The sequence below is a fragment of the Rhamphochromis longiceps genome, linkage group LG6 (assembly GCF_057381845.1).
Source record: "Rhamphochromis longiceps isolate RC_006_pf linkage group LG6, R_longiceps_female_GT1.1, whole genome shotgun sequence".
NCBI lineage: Eukaryota > Metazoa > Chordata > Actinopteri > Cichliformes > Cichlidae > Rhamphochromis > Rhamphochromis longiceps.
This window is the reverse complement of record NC_140562.1, coordinates 21,778,134-21,799,467: the sequence shown is the minus strand read 5'-3', so window position 1 is coordinate 21,799,467 and position 21,334 is coordinate 21,778,134. Positions and strand designations below refer to the sequence as shown.

Below are 21,334 nucleotides of genomic sequence, written 5' to 3'. Positions count from 1 at the left end.
ATTAAGCAATTAAGCTTAAAGTTAAATTCATTATTTATAGAAAAAATCAAATATAGTGTATGTTTATTTTTCAAATAAATGTTTGGGACTGAAAACAGGTTTTGATCGTCGGTTTCATTCTATAATACTGGACTTTTTTTTTTTTTTTTTACGAAGGTTTGAACTTTGAGAGTGTTTAAACGAGAGAGAAAAGTGGGAAAATGTCGATGCCTGTCTCAGAAAAGTGTATAAAGTGTGTAGTGAGGGGTTTTACAGCCTTAAAACATATGAAATAATTGTAAAAAAAAAAATAATAAAGTTGGCTACTTTGCAGATTTCACCTATTGCTGGTTATTTTTAGAACATAACACCCGCGATAAACGAGAGAACACTGTATACAGATACTGAGAAATATAAAATTTGAATCCTTTCTCTATTTTGCTCTGAGGCGAGGGGGAAAAATATTGACAAGTCGATGAACATCATCTACAGATATATTCGGTAAATGCTCAAGACATCTTGAGAAATGTAAATCGCCGCTTGATTCATCCATTTGGTTGACTTTTCTTGGAAAAACCCAACCGTAAACAAGGTGCGAATATCACACCGGAAACGAAGTTTCCCCACCGAAAATAGCATATGCTAAGGTGCACATACCCAGTCAACACACATATGTGGGGCCCAAATAGGGAGCAGCAGGGCTAATATTTGGGGCCCACTTGGGAAACCCAACTGGGGTCCAGCTAATTTTGTCCTCAGTTTCCATGGTGGCCCCAAATGTGTTTTCCTAGATGGGTTTATGCTGGGTCCCAGATAAGCCCCAAATCAGGCCCAGTTGAAAAAAATATGTGGGGCCCAGATGGGTAGAAGCAGATCTGATATTTGGGGCCCACTTGGGGTACCCACCTAGGACCCAGCTAATTTTGTCCTCAGTTTCCATGGTGGCCCCAAATGTGTTTGCCCAGATGGATTATTGATGGGACCCGGATGGGCCCCAAATCAGGCCCAGCCAACAAATGAGTATGGGGCCCAGATGGGTAGAAGCGGGTCTGATGGTTGGGGCCCACTTGGGTTACCCACCTGGCACCCAGCTACTTTTGTCCTCAGTTTCCATGATGGCCCCAAATGTGTTTGCCCAGATGGGTTAATGATGGGTCCCAAATCAGCCCCAGACAATAAATGAGTATGGGGCCCAGATGGATAGAAGCAGGTCTGATACTTGGGGCCCACTTGGGTTACCAACCTGAGACCCAGCTATTTTTGTCCTCAGTTTCCATGGTGGCCCCAAGTGTGTTTGCCCAGATGGAATTTTGGATAATGTAAGTAAGCTATAATTTAAATCACCTGTACAACAAAGCCAGTTTATCTTTTTTATTAATACTGATTACTATGAAATTTTAAAACAGTATGCTTTTTTATATAATACATTTTTTGTGTGGAGAACATGTTGACAAAAATGTCCACAGTATACACAAAACAATAACAAATAAATGTTATACAGTTTAAAGGAAAAACAAATGCAGCAAACCACAGCTTCTCACTCATTCACCAATCCATTGGTCCTGAAAGAAATAAAAAAAAAAAGAAATTAGTGCATTTTCACAAACAAAATTAGATTTGCGATAGTACTGAAGTTGTTTTGGAGGTTGTGCTGTTCAAGTTGTTTGACCTCCTACATTGAACTCTTTGAAGACCATGAGTATTCATGGAAACAGAAAAGCTATTTACAAAATGATTTACCAAGTAGGCACTCAAAAATTAAATTAATGTGAAATATTTTACCTTAAAACATTTAAGACAAATGTTTAAAAGATGTCTACATAGTTACAATGATAACTGGTGTTGTGGGCTGTCTCAGTGATTGGCACAGAGCTTAGAACAGGCAAGTGGTTAACCAGTTTTTTGCATGGTACAGCACCTCATAATGAACACAAAACAAAATAGTAAAATGTAACAAGGGCTACATCTACCAAGGAGAAAACAGATTCCACTTCTTGAGGTGTGTGCCAGGCGGGCGCCAATAATTTTCATGTAAATCAAAAATAGGGCCATCAGATAAATCAGTGTGTTACTAATTACACTGGAAAAAATAGAGGCTGGCTCTGGAGTTCCTGGAGCTTATTCACATTCTGTGAGCAACCAAAAAACTGTTTAGTGAGAGACTTCTTCAAGTATGCTACAAGCCAGAAAGAAACGTGGTCATTCCTGCCAGCAGCCACCAACCTCCAGAACAACATGAGCTGATGGTTTCATCTCCACAATTTGTACAGTCTATCTAAACCACGTGTCAAAGTCAAGGCCTGCGGGCCACATCCGGCCCGGCATACATTTATATCCGGCCCGCAAGATCATTTTATATAGATGTACTATTATTGTTATGCATGGCCCGGCGATATGAGGCGCTAATAATATACAAACTACAGATCCCATAATGCACCGCTGCAGCCTCCTTGCTGACTGCTAGGCTAACTGGGAACATTCCCGCGTCAATCAAGTCAAACTTCTGTTATTGCGAAGCTAGCTGCTCACAATGGTGGAGAGAAAAGTTGATTCTGAATGACTGCAGCTGTAGTGAGCATCCGTTATTCAAACATCAACAAAATATCTTACAACTAATGAACTTACCATATAGCACTTCAAAAACTTTAAGCCCTCGAAATTCCCGCTTTCCATGGCACCCAACGAAGTTATATTGCCTGGAAAGAGCATTGTCCATAATGAAGGCCATCATTCTTCTTGTGGCTTCATCAACAGTGCTCCCTCTGATCTCTGCCACAACAGAAACCTTAGGACACGCAAGGACAATAATTTTACTGACAGTAGTACCATCAGTCACACCTAAAAGAAAGCAAGCACAGCTACACAGTAATTAGGCTCTATAATATTGATGCTAATTGACTGAGAAAGAGTTAGGTGTCAAAGTCAAACACTGTCTGATGTGAATGCAAAGAGCTAAATGATTCACCAAAAGTAATTTCTTAAGTTTTGGGTTTGGCATGGCACAACTTATAACTAGGTAATGTTTGGAGAAGTTATTTTATTAACAAAAATAGCAACTTTTGTTCAGCTCTCCTCCCACTCCTTCATTGCACTGACCATGTTCGAACAAACAGCAACTTTCCTTGATCATAACTGCTAGCATGAAACACAGACTGATTGAGGCATTAATCATTGAATATTGTTATTACATCATTATTATTTACCACTTCTTTTAGGAAGACAGGGTCTGCCAGTTTTTGCTCCAGTGCTGCCACATCTGCTACTGTCCGGATGGGAAATACAGCACCCTCGGGTAATACTGCAGCAACTGGTCCATCACGTTGTGTAAGGAGAGACTGTAGCATTCGACTGTGGACCCTCTGAGTGTCCTTAATGTCTTCCAGGAGGGTTAGAACACGTACAAACATGCTCGTATTGGTGGCTTGTAGAAGTTGTCTTGGAACTGGTTGTGAAACCACAGGTGAAGGAGTTGAGGGTTGTAGCGGCTGAACAAATGGATGAGTGATGTTCAGGAAGTGAGTTTCACTTGAATGTCTATTCTCCATTGCTGATGGTGGTGAGGTCTCTGGCTGTTCCGCAGTGTTGTCCCAATCCTCATCAGAGCTCGACGGGATCACTGGCCTTAAAACAAACAAACAAACAAAATACAACAAACATACACACACAAATAAATAATAATCCAAACACATAATTTAGGGTACTGGTTAGTCCTACAAACTAAAAACATTAATGTATATAATGGCATCAAAAAAAAAGTCAAACAATTTTTTAAAAGTCAACAAGTTATAAAGCGCTATTTTGAAATCATATCTGAACCTGATGAGCAGCAAGGGTCTGCTAAAGAAACTGTCAGGTTTTTTTTCTTCTTATAATCTCAATAAATGTTTGCTTTTAAGGTGTTTTCAACACAATTACCTCCTTTTCCGCTTCCCTTTCCCAATCTGCTTCCAGAATCCAAATAAATTCCACCAAGGAAGGTTTCTAATGGGAAGCAGGAAATGCTGTCTAAAGGGCCAAACTTCCGTACATCTTGAGCTAGGTGTATTAAAGAATGTATATTATAACCAACAAAGTCAAGACCATAAATCAAAGCAAAATCTTTCACAAACTGCTTCAAAACATCCTCTGCATAATCACAGTCAGTTATCAATATACAAATCAGGACTTAGAAGAATTCTTGTAGATACAGATAACAGTATAAAGTATCTATACATTTGGCTTGGTATATTATTCAGTAGAACTGGGCTTGTGTAAAGCAAAACTTGTCTCAATTCAGTTGCTTTCTACGTGCTAATTTCAATGAGAGACCTTGGTTTTCTTGCAAAACTTTAAGGAAGATATTGCCTGACAGAAACCATGAATGCTGAAATCAGTTAGAATTTGCATAGACTGTCTGCATTTTCGGGGACTTTTTAACCAAAGATAAATAAGCTTGCGCATTACCCCCATATCCCACACCCAGCTCGTTCAAAGTGACACCCCAACCTGGTGCTCTTTGTTGGCCATAGCACAAAGTTTCATCAGTCCTTTAGTCAACATAAATTTCATGATAACATAATCTTTAGCATGTTCATCGCAATCGTAGTGCTCTTCCTCAAGTGTTTTATTCTCAAAAGAATCAGAGTACAATATTAAGTCCTGATGATGCTCTGACTCATTTTACTGTGAAACGAAACTAAAATGTTCAACAACTTTCTGAGCTCTTTGTCCTCTGAGATTGCTCCATTGCTTTCTGAAAGACAGCTCACAGATTCTGAAGCTCCAGGTTTCATCACTCTCCAATCAAAATTAAAAATTAACTGAACCAGCAGCAAAAGAAGATCCAAACTACGCTTCACATTTGATAAATACTGTCATTAATTCCCTCTTCCTGTCTTGTTTCCACCACGATTGAAAAAAAAAAACAAAACAAAAAAACAAAACATCATACTTCTTGCACAGCTCTCTCGTAGTATACTTCAAGAAAAGTTTCCCCATCTGAAATATGTTTTCCACATTATTCCCTTGCTTATTATACATCAGTGTACAGTTGTGCTTAGCGCTGTTGTCAGTTGTTTTTTGTGCCAAATTGCAAAAAACTCACCTTGTTCACTATTAAAACCTCTAAAAAAAATTTCTGTAACTTTGCTCTGCTTTACTTCAGCAGCATCAGGTAATGTTCATATACTGATTCATGGTTTTCTTCAGTTTTTGTTCAACTGCAGAATATTTCTAAGGCTATCTGATTTAAAAAGCCACTCCAGGAAAATCTCCTTTTTTCTGTGTTTTATCCTCAGTTACTTTGGCATAAAGACATCTGCTGTGATGCTTACACCAGCCTTAAAAGCTGTTGTATTACAATAAAAGACCCTGACATCACTTTATAAAGTAACAATTCTAATTGTTACAAACTCAAAAAAAGATTCCTACTAGTATATTTCTGGCATGCATCAAATTTTAAATATAAATGAATTTTGAAATATACACTGCTTCTTATGTCAAAGTCTGTAAAAATAAAGAAAGAAAGAAATCACACATAACCCTTGCTACTATTCACTCCACTGTCCAACAGCAAAATCAAACCAATATACAGATATTAATAACATATTATTGTAATAGTGTGACTATGCAATTTATAAGTAGCCATAGTCATAATCAAAACAACAAACATCTCAAGTTTTGAGATAATTGCAAACCCTCCTGGCCAATAACCACACAAGCTGTCCATGCAGGAAGGCTGATAAAGGAGCATGCACAAAATTCAAACAAATTTAAGCCATAATGAAACAAATTAAAATAACAGTGCGCATGCACAAATAAGGCATCAGACAAACACTTAAAGATCACAGATCTTTAGGACCACATCCAAAGAGCAATTGCTTTTCTTTTTTATAAATAAATAAATGTGTAGATTCTAGCCAAATATACATTACAAAAAGGAAAAAAGGAGGGCCACAGCAATCATAGTAAAAGGAGTTGGCACTGTGGCCCTAACAAGACCGACCAGTTCTGCTTAAATATTCAGTTTCCCTCATGTACAGAGCTTGCACAACAGTAAGAGGCAGATTCTTGAGTCAGTACAGTATTTCTGATGAAGTTCTCACTAAAACAACTACACATATAAAGTTGCATACTAAAGTGTGTATAAAAAAAAAACCCCAAACAAATCAAGAATACCTATATTTTCTTTTTTGCTTTTTCTGGAAAAATGAGAACAATGGCAAGAAAAATGATGATTATGTCTTCTACAGAAATAGAGTGCTCACTGATCTGCCTCTCTGACTGCTGTGCATGCTCCTGACACAGGGGCAAAAGCTGGGGACTAGTTGCTCATGGCCTACCCTCCTCACTTAGCCGTGAGGAATGAAGCTAATAAAGACAACACCAAAGCAATTTTGGTTGCTCTGATAGTGAAAATACCCTCCCATATTCCTCCTAAAAAACTAGAACTTTGTTAAATTGGTCTAATACAGTCCTTTATTAATACTAATCATAGAGAAAAACCAAGATAATGTTTAAGTACAACTTGATGTTAAGTACACGCAGTAATTAATTTTGGTGCTAGTTAAGCAGTATACAGGACACCAGAAAATGCTTTCAAACTGTGAAAATTGGCTAAATCCAACATTACCTAAAAATTTAAACTAGCTTAGCCTTGCCTGAGTGCTAGGAAAAAGTTCGCCAGCACTTGTGCCATACATTACTTTGCAGCATCATAACTTTGTAAACATTTCATTTATACTTAGGGATTCAAATTAAGTCAAAAAGTTCTTACCGTTAGTGCAGAAAATAAGTCCATAGCTCAAAGATGAACTTAATCCAAAAATTGCCAGCTTAACTGTCAGCTTTGTCCAAGGGCGCGAAATGAAGAATGTTCCAGAATGGGGGGACGAGTTTGAGAAAACCTCGTGATATTTCATGAAATAACGCGAGATTTCGAAAAGCACTCCTACATGGAGTGAAATTTTTTTCCCACTCAAATGTAAAACCATTTGTTTTATTTTATTAAGCGTCTTACAATTTTAAGTCGCATCTGTTCTTTGTGTTTCACTTATATTAATATATTTTATATGTATATTTTGTTATTAATTAAATATACATATGCTGCCTCTGGCATAATTTATTATCAGTTATTTGATCTTAATTCATGTTTATACTTACACATGACTAATAATTATACTTAACTAAGATCGTTAAACTCAGTTGCCTGTTCATGCAACTTCCCATATGTTACCCATATGGTGCCCATAGAATATAGCCCATCTGGGCTGGCTCAAGTGGGTCCTACTTGGCTAACCCAGGTGGGTCCCAGATTGGATGCCCATTGTAAGCCCATCCCCACTTGGAACCCCCATAGCCCATGTGGGGCCCACATACTGGTGTTTACTGGGTAGTCTATTAGCCTACATTTGTTAACAAACAAGAACCATCAAAAACGAAAACGCATACTAAGTAATACCAAGCTTTCATTAATAATAGGGAACACTCTCTAAGTATCTGCTGCATTAGAAGAACAGGTTTGCCTTCTCTTGTGAGTTTAACAATAGCAGTTGTGGCATCATGAAAAAAATTAAAAGAAATGTTGTTTTCCATTATTTGTCTTAACCTTTGATACAAATCTATGTTTGCTGAGAAGTAGCAAATATAATATTGTTGTCTTTTGGACAACTGTTCAGACTGGATAAATGTGACTGGAATAATATTTTTCTGTTTGTGTGTTTGTTTGTTTTTGCCCTGAAGTCAAATTTAAGTTGCAAACTGAAACTTTTATGTCCTACTACTTGTTCCTCTGCCAAGATGTTTTTGTTTATATGTTTGTCTGCATGTTTTTGTCTGTTTGTGTGATTATGGAACCACTACCAAAGGTTTTGTGAACTTCGTGAAATAAAGGATGTATGTGCAATGTAATTTAATGCATGCTCCCGTACGGTGACGTCTTTACAATTAGGAAAGTTTATGGCTAACCAGTGATTTTATTTCGTTTTTTCATTTAAATTCTACATTTCTGTTTCAAATCTCTGAGGTTCTGGTTGAACTCAGTTTTTGCTAAATTATTATTGTATTGTTATGTCACTATTGCAGACAGTGCATTATTGCATTAGTATATTATCAAGATACTGCATATCTTGATGTACCAAAGTCGCTGTGAAGACGTCAGCTGACTGCAAACAGTAACAGACCTGATCCCCAGCAACAAGACTGCAAGTTCATTGCACACAGTCACAGTAATTTTTGTTGTTTCGCTGTCTCTAACTGCTGCTTTCCATAGAGTAACTGTGGTCTTTGGGTTCAGAATGATAAGTAAACATTACAAAAACTCCTTCAACATTTGATTTATAGTATTGAATCAGTTATAGGCTTGATATATACTGTATTTCTAACAAACAGACAAGGCTGTAGTTGCATCTTTGTCATTGTACCACATTTCATTGTCTACTGGGCTGCTGTAAAAACACAAAGCCCTTGTGCTGTGATAAGTAGGAGTTCAAAAAGAGCTTCCTCTGACCTGCCACACACTCACACACAGACTGGATGCATTAATGATTGAACAAAGTTTGGAGCCACACCCTAACTTCAAGAGTTTACGAGGAGGTGGACAGAATGTAAGGTTGGAGAGGTGAGGGGACTCGGAGGCTGTTTGAATCGGAGGAAATCCCTGAGATGTTTTCTTGTCCATTTGCCACAACCTAAGTCCCTGCTAACACGGTGAGGGGAAATTGTGTTTGTGTGTGACACACTCAAACTGCAGCGCACAGTTTATTTGTCTCTTTATTAGCTTTTGTAGTGCTTTCTACGGTGCTCACGCAAACATACATAAACATGTCTTACACAAACCTACTTTCTTTAGCCAGATGTCTTGGGAGAGGCAGGCCAATATGCCCTTTCACTTAAAAAGCACACGCGTGTGTCAGTGGGCAGGGGAGTGTCGCTGTGCAGGAATGTGGAGGAATGATAAGTTGTGGAGGTGTCAAGGGAGAGACCCATGCTGTTACAGGCAGACACCTAAAAACACCCCGCCCTTCCTCTAACTCCTCTCTGGATGGTTTGTTCTACTGTTCTGATTTCTTTTCTTCTTCTTTCTCTTTTTTCTCTCTTTCCCTATCTCTGATTCCACCTTTATTTCTTCCACTGCCACTGAGCTTAGCAAAAACAACTTTAAACCTTCTCCAAATGTTATTTACCTTTCACTCCTTTTTTCACCTAACTAATTCCTTGTCTCTGTTTTTGATTAATCAGACACTGCTGACATTGCTGGCAAATATTTGATGTTAAAGGCAGCCTGAAGGAGATTTTAAGAGTAGAAAACTATTCACCACGCAAAGATATACTGGATCAGTGGCAGAAAGCACAAAGTTGATGCATTACAAGCTGTCATATGGAAAGGTGTACACATCCTGTCTTTAAGTGGACGCGGTCTGAAATGTTGAAAGGCGATGAAAGAGATTGTGTTATGTGTATGACCTTATGGGTTGAGTCACATCGGCTATATTGGCAAAATGCATTTCTATGTCACCAGATCTCACGACATTGCTGCTTATACAAAGGTTTGTAGCAAAGTTCCACTTTCTCCTGATTTTTCACAGTTGCCTCCTCAGTATCTGAATCTTTGTGACTTGAGACAAACGGTTGTAATATTCACTGTACCTCTGTGATGATAGGGCAAAGAGATCCGACTTTATTCCCATTTCTCATTCGGGGTGAGAATCTGCACGTAGTCTTCTAACAGTGTGAGCCAGGGTGTTGTAATCGAAAGCCTTTTTTGGAGGTGACACATGCTAGTCAGCACATCTGTCTCCCTCCTTTTAAAACTGGATAACACATTGTAAACCTTGAATTAGCAATTTAAGGTAATTTAGCGCATCAGCTGTACTGTTTATTGTGTCTTCACAATGACTTTCTCTGTTTCTTAATGTGTCCCCTTCCACAGGGACATATAGTGTAACAAACGAGCATATATCTATTAAAGATAATGTACTTGTGCCAGTTTTTACCTGAAATTTCTGTAAATAGTAAAAAATCAAAAGTTAATAATTAATTAGAATAATTAAAATTAATTCCTTGATTTTAAAATGGTACATTGCACTTTTTTAACGGTATATTTCAGGTCTCAGATTATAAATATAGTTCAAAAGCGCTAAAAAACTGTCCAAAAAACATTATTTGAACTGTGAGCACATGATTAAAGTTAATATTAGCTAAAATAGCTATGCTACATTGGAACAATGGTGATTTTCATATTGTTGGGGGTACAGTGTCATCAAAAAAATAGTTATAAATAAATTCTTTGCTTTACTATGAGCCAAGCCAGGCATTAGGCAAGCATTGTGGAAAAGTTTTACATGTTGGCATAACAGAGCAGTTCAGTGAGAGTTTTGTTTTGTGTTGTGTTGTTTTTCTGTGGACAGACTAATTCTCCTTTGCATGGACTTTGTAACTTTGCGGACCTTTTGCAGGCACAAAAGCTACAACATCCATAATTTGAGCACTTTAATAAGAGCAATTTCTGTTTTTTAAGGTCCACATGTGAATTAGAATCCACATTTCTGTATTTGCTAACAAACCTTTTGGACTCAGTGTCCTTTTCTTCTCTTGATGTTACCTCCTTTTCTCAGTCCTGATACCCCATAGTGGCCAGTTCACTTTGACATTATGGCTTTACTTTGAACACTACTGCAACACACTCACACAGGAGCACAAAGAACTAGGTTTGAGTGATTTAGTGACGTAAGAGGAACTGTCGTGTATCAGGAACATATAAATGTCCACGGAGGCCCCGCAACTGTGTCTAAAGAAAAGAATGTAACCACTTCTATCTCAGCTTCATGGGGAACAGTAATTACTGATCCCCATTCAAACCATTAACAGTTTATCAGCCCACGCAGGCTGCTGCCTTCTGCGCAGTTTGAAAGGGAGACTTCTGGGGAACGGCTTTGTGGCTCTGGATTATATAAGGTAATTTAGGACAGTGAGACTCAAAAAGTATGTGAATGAATTTCACACATTAAAAAAAAATCCCTTTAATAATAAGAGCATCTGTAGAGCAGTTTAAAATGGCATGCTGAGACAAGTTGAAATAGTTTATATAGGACATCTACACTCCTACATCACTGACCCCCCACCATACAACAAATTAAATGTCCCCTTCAGGATTACCCCAATAAATATAGAGGCATGTTTTGCCTCCCTTGTTGTTCTCTGATCCTTTTTTCGTGATTTTTGAAATGATAAAAACCCAGCTCCTCTATGTACCTGATGTATCTATTATTAATTTGAGGTATTTCTTATTTTTTGTGTAAGAGATTTGGTTAAATTCTGTTTTTCTGTCTTTCTTTCTTTTTTTTTTTTAAATATGATCGTGGATTTAGAAAGCGGCTGGCAGCAGCAAAGAAGGTGACTCATGCCAATAAAGACTATTGAACAAAAGCAGATGTTAGAACTTTCCCTGGCAATTAAGATTCGGATAAGTGCTGAGGAGCTATGAGAAGATTAAGGAAATGGCGCTGTTTGTTCCTAGGCTGCTATGATATCACCTGGTGTTTGAAGCCCTTCTTGTGGCTAATGACAGTGGGAGGAAGCATAACTTTGTGTTTGTGTTGTGTGCATGTGAAAATATATTATTTAATGGGAATGAGCATGTGTACATGCAAATGCCTCGCCTCTGTCAGTGCGCCCCAGGGCAGCTGTGGCTACAATGTAGCTTGCTATCGCCAGTGTGTGAATGTGTGTGTGAATGGGTGAATGACTGAATGTAGTGTAAAGCGCTTTGGGGTCCTTAAGGACTAGAAAAGCGCTATACAAATGCAGGCAGGCCATGTGTTTTCTTGCACCTGAGGTGTATCTCGTCGGGAGGCCACAAGGACCGTTGGTTAGTATTTTTGTCAGCAACTCAGAGCTGATGTGTTGAGACCTGCGTGTAAGACTGAGCTCCTTCTTGGCTGGCTGGCCTGCTGTCTCACCCCACCCGGCTGCAGACTGGGGAGAGTGTCTGAGCACGCACTTGGTGGCAGGACAAGGTGTTCGGGGTCAGGTGATAGCTTATAGAGGCCTCCCTTTCTCTTTCAGTTGTGTATATCATTTCAACAGGAAAACAGCTATCATAAAGGACAGCGCCGAAGGGGCTTAAACACAAGAAGACACATTAATGGATGGACAACCAGCATTTGTAGCAAATTCCACTGAGGCAGAGTTTGGTTTTTATCGCACTTTGACACACAGACACACGATGAGAGGGTACAGCTTTTTTTTATGGGCTGTCAACAAAACTCTGAGCATCTAATAACAGTGCTGGGGCCCAGCGGTGGCTGAAGCATCCCTTTTAGCCCATCACAACTTAAGTGGCTGGAAGAAGAGTTAAGGCAGCGACGGAGAGACGGGTGGACGTGAGGTAATTGTCCGAACCAGGTGGAGTGGTTTCCAAATGGGATGAAGAGAGACACGGGTGAACAAGCAGATGGATGGACGGACAGGTTTACCATCACGACGACAGGCGCTCCTTTCCAACGCTGCAGTCACCTCTTCAGAGTCGTCAGTGGGGATCAGTGCAGCCCCATTGAACCTGTCACGGGGAAATGAGCGGCTTGCTCCCTAACGACTGTCAACACCAGGAAATGGATGGAGTGACAGGGGTCGAAAGCTCCGGAGTCGGCAAAGAAACAAAAGAGGGGACTGCTGTGAGCAGAGGCGGCTGAGGGCACAGTACGGAGGAGGAAACCAGCTCTGTGGCGATAACCCAATCACCCACAGAAGGGAGTGAAACAAAAGCAACCATGAGTTCATGATCGTGTAAACTGGAGCCCTCTGACCAAATCTCAAAAAGACTTTCCAGCTTGAATTTTTACTGTTTTAATTTTTTGTTTATTTGATGCAGTGGCCCTCAACGTGGCTTTAGGCAGCTATTCAGGACATGGCGAACACAGTGAAGCGATCAAGGAAATGGCGGGGGGGGGGGGAATCAATCGATATTTTAGCGACAGCCTGAGGATATCTTATAGATGCCTTTCTCCCCACCTGGCCTTAACTGTGCAATTACACACACACACACACTAGTTCCTGTGTTTGTCCATAAATCACAGAACTCACAACACAAAGAATGTGACACGGAAAGCAGACAGGGCGGAGCGGCACCAAACGAAGCCTTGTGAACCAGTGCTGATCACTGCCAAAGTGCCTCAGAGGGCAGGAGCAGATTTAGACAGGGGATAAGACTGACAGGGATGAAATACTGCTCTTCGCAAACATACACAAAGATTGTGCAGCATGGGACACATCTAAGCCCGGTGCCCTTGTCTTTCTGTGCTCCCTCCCTCTTCACCTCCCTCTTGAGGGGGCGCTGGGGAACATTCCTGGGCTCCACCTCCTACACTCTGGGCATTAATCCCCTACAGCTGTGCCCCTTACTCCCTGATATCCTCCCTCCTCTCTCCTGCCTCCCCCCTCCTATCTCGCTCTGCTGCCCGCTCCTTACCCCAGCTGGTCCCATCACAATCTCAATACATTTTTCACAACCAACTCATAAGTGCCACATGTACAGCAGGCCAACCAAGATACTCTACATTCAGTGAAGGACACGCTCATCATTGTGGTGGCACACAGTAACGTACACACATATATATACACATATATATACACACACATATATATATGCACTGCATGATGCTCGGGTTAGCCGGTCCCTGATAGATACAAAGTGTCAAATTCACACACAAGCACACAGCTGCAAATGTATACAGAAAATCTCCCTCTGGCTGTGCCCCGAAGCCTCTTTTCTGACACTTGGCTGAAGCCTAAGGCCCCAGTATCACACACCAGGACCTTCGGATGGCCAAACATCACCTCTGTGACAGACTCCAGCTCCTCACTTCATATTTAATACTGTGACAGAAGGGAACCCTGGGAATAATGTACAGGAGGGAGGAGACACATAAATTATGCAAGAAATGGAAGATAGAGATATACACTGCAGCAGACATATGAAGGCCTTCGTGAGTCTTTGCAATTATGAAATACAATAAAAGAATCATCAGTTCCTTCGAGTCCTCTGAGGCCATATGCTTTTTATTAGTTTTCTGTCATTGAGTAAATTTGATATGTGCAATAACTGCGTTGCCAGACAAAGTGATCCTTGCTAAGTGGTATTTAACCAATTATCTCCACGTTAATTGTTAGGATAACAAATGCTGCAGTAGGCTGTCGGGAATGACTCTGCAAAGTCTCCACGTAGGGCCATATAACCGTACACCTCTGCAAGTTTATGATTTAGGTGTGGAAACCACAGCTGCAATATATATATACGTGGATGTCTAACTTGTGTGTCATCTCTGTCTCACTTTGTGACTGTCAAAGGGATTTTTAAAAAATCCCTATGACCGGACCGCACCGAGAGATGTGGCGTTTAGGTATTGGCCCCCCGCCAACTCTGTGACAGACAGGAGCGGAGTTAATAAGCTTTGTCCCAGGAGGACCTGCTGCAAGTGTGTGAGTCAGGATGCAGAAGCTCACAGGAGCGCGGGAGTAAATTAAAATACACTTTAATAAAGTGACCAGAGGCAAGGCCTGTGGGCCACCTCCTTCCACACACACACATAAAGATGAACACACGCCGCTGGGACAGGACGGAGAGGCATCCCTGAGAATGGAATGTGGACAGAAGAGGGGGGGACAGCCACAAAACAGTCCACTAGAGAGAAGAGTACAGAGGGAGAAAGGTAGGAGAGAGGGGAGGGAGGTCAGAAGCTGCGGGCTTATAGTGTTTCAAGCTCCTTCACTCGGGCCAGGTGTCTCCCAACCAAATAAACCCTTTCTCTACATGTCTGTACCTCCTACTGGCTAATGAAAGCATCTTGTGGAACTTTAACCGAGTACCTTACTCTCCCACGAAACCGCTGGGAGAATCACAAGGTTATAGCTGCCCAGAAGAAACCTGGTGTACCTAAAGAGTATGTTTTAATATTAATATGCTGTAAGGCTCTAATGTTTCTCATATTATTATATGAAATGAATTCTGTATTTTCAATCAATTTTATAGATGGTTTTCTATTGACTAAAGTTTTACTGGTGCACCTTTAATTTTGTCACGTAGCCTCCCTGCTGTGTCCTTCACTGCTTTAACGCTACTCGACCAAAATAATTAACATTAACACCTGTTTTACTCAATCAACCTATTTCCTAATGCAAGCTAAAGATCAGCACATGGAAACACACACTACTTCACACAAAATAGTGCTAAATTTGCAGAAATTTGCTTTAATGTTGTGTTACATTTGCATATAAATGTTCTACATTCGTGCATAGTATTGCGTTCATCTTTGTGCTGCTTTCTCTGTTTTCGTGCAGTAAAAATTTGTGTGTTTTGGAAGAGAGACGAGATGGAACAATGGGAGGTGCCGTGTAAGCCTCAGCGAGTTTTGACTGACATGTTAGTTAATGGGGAAGTAATGATTGGAACATTGACAGGATTTTCATTTTGCAGCGAGCGCTCTCTTAAAGCACCCCAATAAATTATGACACTGATGTAAGCTATGAACAGACTGTGTTCTCATGGTCAAGAGTTTTCTGCTTCCTAATATTACCATTTTTGATAAATGAACAAAATACCTCCCACACACCGATCCCATCCCTGCTCCAATACAAATGGGCCGTTTCCTATGAGAATGGACACATTCGTATACACACACATGCACACACATGCACACATGGAGCTGTGGCCAAATGCAGGGGACTTCCAGTGTCAGTGCTGCCAAGTGTTCCTCACTTCTTCCAAGTAAGACTTGAGATAGAAGAGTCTTGCACACACTCTCACACACACACTCATGCACATATGTATGGGGTTCTAGGAGAAGCCAATAAACACACTGTAACACCATTCTATGAAAACCCCTCCAGCCAGCAAATCACATTCTGCTGATCTGACGGAAATAACTGTCGCCAGCCGGGGATACAAGGCGACTCATCTCCTGTGTAGTTTTTATCTATTCAACTGAAGTGTGTTTTAATTTAAGCTGCTTTGCATTTGACTGTGGGGCGTCACAGCATGCAATGAGGAATCGCCTTTGATAACAGTACCCTGCCTTGCTCTTGCACAGAGAAAATCTATCTATCTATCTATCTATCTATCTATCTATCTATCTATCTATCTATCTATCTATCTATCTATCTATCTATCCTGGGATCTCCCTTGTTTAAAACCTTGCATGATTTTACTTGCTCTTAGTGAAGTTGCTGTTTTTGCAGATATATGCAAACTGACCCATCTCTTTGGTTACTTTCGAAGCTTCTGTTATTGTACCACACATAAAAAATGTATGGTAAAAAGGGGTGGCTGATTACCTGTTAAGCAAAATAAAAGCACTTCATTATCCATCTGTTCTCATTTTATAATCTGATCGAATTAATTGAGGCACCAGTCACACGTTGTCAAGACCAGTCGTCGAGCCCCTGGCAGTCACTCGTCACTAGGTAAAAATGCGTATTTCCCAGCTAGTTGCTGGCCATCTTTGAAACCCCTTGGTAAAGACCAACACTCAGGCCTATAGACCTTTTGGCAGGCCCTATGACTACCTGCATTTAGTAGGGAAAAATGTATATTCTCAGACCCCTTAGTGTGTGGCTGCTTCATGTTGCTGTTCCTCATCTGGTGTAATTGGCTGCAAACAGCTTGCAGCACCCAAAACCTTGGATTGCATGGAAGACACCAACTTGTTTGCAAACACATGCTAACTACTTCTCAATCAGGAGTGAAAATGTGAAAAGTTTTGCTATGTTTTACATTTATGCTTTGTGTCAAACTTTTTCCAAGTTCCTGTACTAGTTAACAAGTAGTTGCCCAGTGTTTACAGACAAGTCAGCATCATCCACTGCAAACTACAGACAACCTTCTAGTTATCAAACCAATTACAAGGTGTTTTTTTGGTGCAACGTCTTTGCAACTGATTTCACCTAGCAACAACCAACAACATCCAGCAACCACTTACTTATGTAAATTTTTTCCAAGCAACCAGAGGTTTCCGGGCAAGTGTGACGGAGGCCTAAGAGAATTTAACATCTTTGAGTTGGTTGAAAGTGTTTAATAGGAAATAATGCTCAGTTCCTACTGCCATTCAATTTCATGGCTTCCCAAAAAGTATAGCAGCTGAACTATAACTGGACAACCACTGCTTGGTGGGCTTTTGGCAGCAGAAATTTGAGTTAAACCCAAATAACAGTTGAATTCTCAACTCTACACCAGCTCTCTACTTTACACCAGCTCAGTGAAGACCGTTCTCAGCCTAATACAAGAAGAGCTGAAAGGCCCAGCATCAGGCCTCTTTCGCTCTGCAGGAGAGGGGGGCCCCAAGATGGGCCACATGCTAGAAAAGCTTGGTCTCTGGAGCTGTGGAGGTTGACACAAAGTCCCCACCCTAAGTCCAGCGGGTGTTTGTGAACAGTGAGTCTGTTTTGGAAGACAGTGTCCACACCACAGCTGTTGAACAGTTCAAGGCGGAGAGTCCTTCTGGGCAGGGGGACTGGGCGGTAATGAAAATTCCCCAGGAGAAAAACGAGGGGAATTCTCCACTGTTATTTGTTATGGGAAAAAGGAGAAGACAGGGACAGGAGGCGAGCGAAGCAGCAGTGTCAGAAGAGGGGAAGGAGTCAGACGAGACGACTCAGTGTGTGAGTGTGGGTGTGGGTGCGTGTGAGTGTATGTGTGTGTATATCAGAGTTCTCAGGTGCTCAAGTGGCCCATCCCAATACAGGTTAAAGACATAAGGGAAAGGTGAAAACACAGATGCAGACAAACAGTATAAAGGACAAAGGCAAGAGTGCATGTCAGCAGCCGCTTCATCTCACAAAGAAAATTTGAAATGGAGAGGGGAGTGACAATAAAACAAGCATCCTCCAGTATGCGCACACGCAATCATTCACAGCTTTCAACTTTAGGTTTGTTTGCCTAAGGCTTGAGATATGAACTAGTCATGCTCTTTTTTCCAGCTGTATGAGTTCCAGTGTTTTGTCCCCATCTTCTGCAACTTTTGTGTGGGCGCCTGCGTGTGTTTTTATGTGCATGCTTGCTCACCCAGGAGTATGAGCTTCTGTTTATAATGACAGGGTTCCCCACTGTGTATATATTCAAATGGGACTTGGCAAAAGACGCCATCGTCATTCCTTGAGAGTCCAAACACCCTCAACACCAGCTTGCTCTACACATATGCAGACCACAGTTAAAAAACTTCAGATACTGTAGGCGTGCGTGTATGCAGAAACACACGTCGCATCTGTGCGTTGCTGAAGAATTGAGGTAAAGTTAGAAGAGAGTCCCTCCCTCTTCAATGGCACAGCAAGCGAGCTCAAAATCCTACTTATCAGTCCAATGTGTTTCTACTTTTCTAATCTGCATCATTTATTATGGGCAAAACCGGAATAGGGAACGCCGCCATGGTCAATATTATGTCTTGGCGCAAGTCACTATTACTGAAAAGAACCCTGGTGTCCTGAATACACATGCATGCACACTCACGCATGTGCACAATGGCAGACACACGATCACACACATTTACTCTAACATCCTCCTCACCAGAAAAATCTTGTGGCTCCTAAAAAAATATAGACGTTATGGGAAAAGACTTACAATGAAATCATTTTTACTCATAAAATAATATGATTATGCAGACCTTCACAGAGAGATGATGAAGAAAACATCGTGGCACAAACTGGACTGAGCCATTGTGTTTTGTTTTGTGTTCTGTGTCAGACGTGCATCCAAGTCACTGGAAATTAAAGAAACTTTGAACTTGGGGAAATGTCTTTGTGGTTCCTAGAGGCCCAAATGACAGGACATGCACACAAATGCACACACATCTAGATATATATGCATACACATATCAAAATCAACCACTGGCTGTGCATGTGTTTCATGTGTGTGTGTCTGTTTCTACATGGGTGTATAAGATAGGACTGTTTAAGGGGGCCTGAGGTCTCTGAAGGATTAATGGTGGCAGGCCAGGCAGGGTAATCAGGACAGCGGATAAGTCCTGGTCATCCAGGCGTTGAGCTGAATAAACATGAGAGCCTGGTGATATCTCCTGCACATTCCCCCAATACATACACACATACACGTGCATGCACTCTCAAATAATCACACACACGCACACAAGTAATCACACACATCAGAAGGAGCCAGACTTGTTCCAGAGAATGGTGCCAATGAGAAGACCGAAGACTGTGTCACGCGCGCTCACAAAAACACACACACAAACACACACAGGCATATAAAATGCAGACATACACACAGTATTCTCCTTATTGTCCTCCACTAGAAGTGCTCCCTCAGGTCATTGAGTGCTGCATGTTCCTGTCTGCTATTAGGCTTCTGATAAGTCTTCACTACATGCAGACAGTAGAATATAAGAAATGCCTAGAGTAAGAGAAGGTAATTATGTGCCGCTTTCCAAGCTAAATCTTGTCTTAAAATTGCATGTGCTTTATATTATACAATCTCTTCCAGTTTGGTTGCAAGGGGAGTAAGATGTAGAACTGCAGACATGGTCATTTTCTTAGAAAACGTTTAAATATTTAAAAAAAAAAAAAAACCTTTTTAATAATGTTGTTCTCCATTAATTTTGCACAGTGGTATCTGTCCTCGGTTTATGAGCTGAACATTGTGTTTTCTTACTAAGTGGATATATTGTTTATACAGTACTGTATATGAAACTGCCTAAAAGTGTTTTTCCTTAAAAACCACTCAGCTCATATTTGGTAGTGTAATCAAGAGAATTCTCCAGGTTAACATAGAGAGCAAATGGCTCCTTTTACCACACGGAAAATAAGATAAAATAACTTTGTGCACACTTTGTACATTTGAAAAGAAACAAGCTGGGGACTATCTGAGAATGGCTGTGCTTGTTGTGGCCACACGCCAAGGGTAGGTATGCAGCCCAATGGACACCATCTGCATGAACACATTTTTTTAAAAGCTAGCATTTTGAGAGCGTGGCCGCGCGCGCGTGTATGCGTGTGTACGTGTGCAGAGTCGGAAACCAGGAGCAAATGCTTCACGCCAAATCGGGGGGGACGAGGTGGGAGAGCAGGACATTCCTGGGAGATGACAAGCCATCACAGTCACACACCAGCACAGGAATGTTGGGAAAACAGACAGGGTGGGCGAGTGGGTGTGATGCAGGGTGGGAGGATGAGTTAGCAAAGGGGGGAAAGAGAGAGAGAGAGAGAGAGAGAGAGAGAGAGAGAGTGAGAGAGGGAGCAAGACATGAGATGCAAAATGAAGAAAAGTTGTCACTTCATTAGAGCAGTAGTCATGGGTTTCCAAAAAGGAGCGGAGAAGTTGCTGTAATTAGTTTGCACTCACTGAAAAGAGAGAAAAGAGGAAGAGATACAAAGAGAGAGAGAAAGAGAAGTGGATGAGAGAAGTCTGACTTTTGCCCCATCCGCATCACTGCCCCCCACCCCCACTCCCCTCATCAGCCCACCCCTACCGCTGGTTAACTCCAATTTCTGTCATGCAACTGAAAAACCACTGGAGGGGTGAAAGAAAAAGGGAAAATGGATGAAAACAAATCTTTGAGTGTGTGAGTCTTTGTGTGTGTTTGTATGTGCTTTGAGTGAGTGTATATAAGTTAGAGGTGGGCTCGCCATAACAACGACAAAGAACCCTCAAATGAGCTGAAGGAATGTGTCTGGTGGCAGCACAAGAATATATATATAGGGCCAGCAAAGAGTACGTGGGGGGGTGAGAGTGTGAACACTAGTGAATATGCGCTCCAGATGTGTCGGCCTGTCACGCTGCAAGTAAACACCCTCGCTGATGGACAGCTCAGGACTGGATGGCCTCACCGTCTTCCCCCTGGGGAGAGATCTGGAGAAGGAAGGAGGAGAGTGGAGGGAAAGGAGGAGAGCTGGAGCCAGCTAGGAGGAGAAGCTGTGGAGGGGGAGTGCTGGATGAAGGAGGTGAGAAGAGGGTTCTGTGCTGAGGTACCCCGCCAAATGCAAGTCACCCTGAGGACCTGCGTAGCCTGGCAGGCTGGATACAGAGGAGACAGCAAGAGACAGGAGAGAGAGAGAGAGAGGGTTGAAATGAAAGTAAGTGAGAAAGAGAAAAAAAGAGGCATGGGTGGGGGGTAAAAGGAGAAAACATGAGGGAGGGATAGCGAGGGAGGACTGGGCCTGATTGTTCCCCTCCTGTCCCTCCTCCATGTGGCCTCCAAGGGGGCTCCTGCAGCCTCAGCGAATTTCCGTCTGGCACAGACCTGCGAGCTCCTGGGAGCAAACTGAAATATGAACTGCAAGAAGGGAGGATGGGAAGAGGGACAGAGGAAAAGAAGAGGAAAGAGAGGGTAAGAGTGCAGACAGGAGGGACAGACAGGAATCTCAAACGAGGGGGCTGATG

The 21,334-nt window shown here is 41.5% G+C and overlaps 2 protein-coding genes across 6 annotated transcripts in view; both read right to left on the bottom strand.

The window, feature by feature from the left end:
* Positions 1-21,334, bottom strand: part of bnc2 (basonuclin zinc finger protein 2) — a 174,338-nt gene that overhangs the window by 126,486 nt on the left and 26,518 nt on the right. The window lies entirely within an intron of this gene.
* LOC146667926 (uncharacterized) lies at positions 1,236-6,845 on the bottom strand. 2 transcript variants are annotated; one of them, XM_085409725.1, is made up of 5 exons: positions 6,734-6,836; positions 3,895-4,014; positions 3,183-3,600; positions 2,605-2,764; positions 1,236-1,541 (listed from the first exon to the last, which is right to left on the bottom strand). In XM_085409725.1, the coding sequence occupies exons 3-5, from the start codon at positions 3,522-3,524 to the stop codon at positions 1,525-1,527; spliced, it is 519 nt and encodes a 172-aa protein (XP_085265851.1). In that variant the 5' UTR covers positions 3,525-3,600; positions 3,895-4,014; positions 6,734-6,836; the 3' UTR covers positions 1,236-1,524. The 2 variants fall into 2 exon arrangements, with proteins under 2 accessions (XP_085265851.1, XP_085265850.1); XM_085409724.1 differs by lacking the exon at positions 3,895-4,014 and having other exon boundaries at positions 1,239-1,541; positions 6,734-6,845.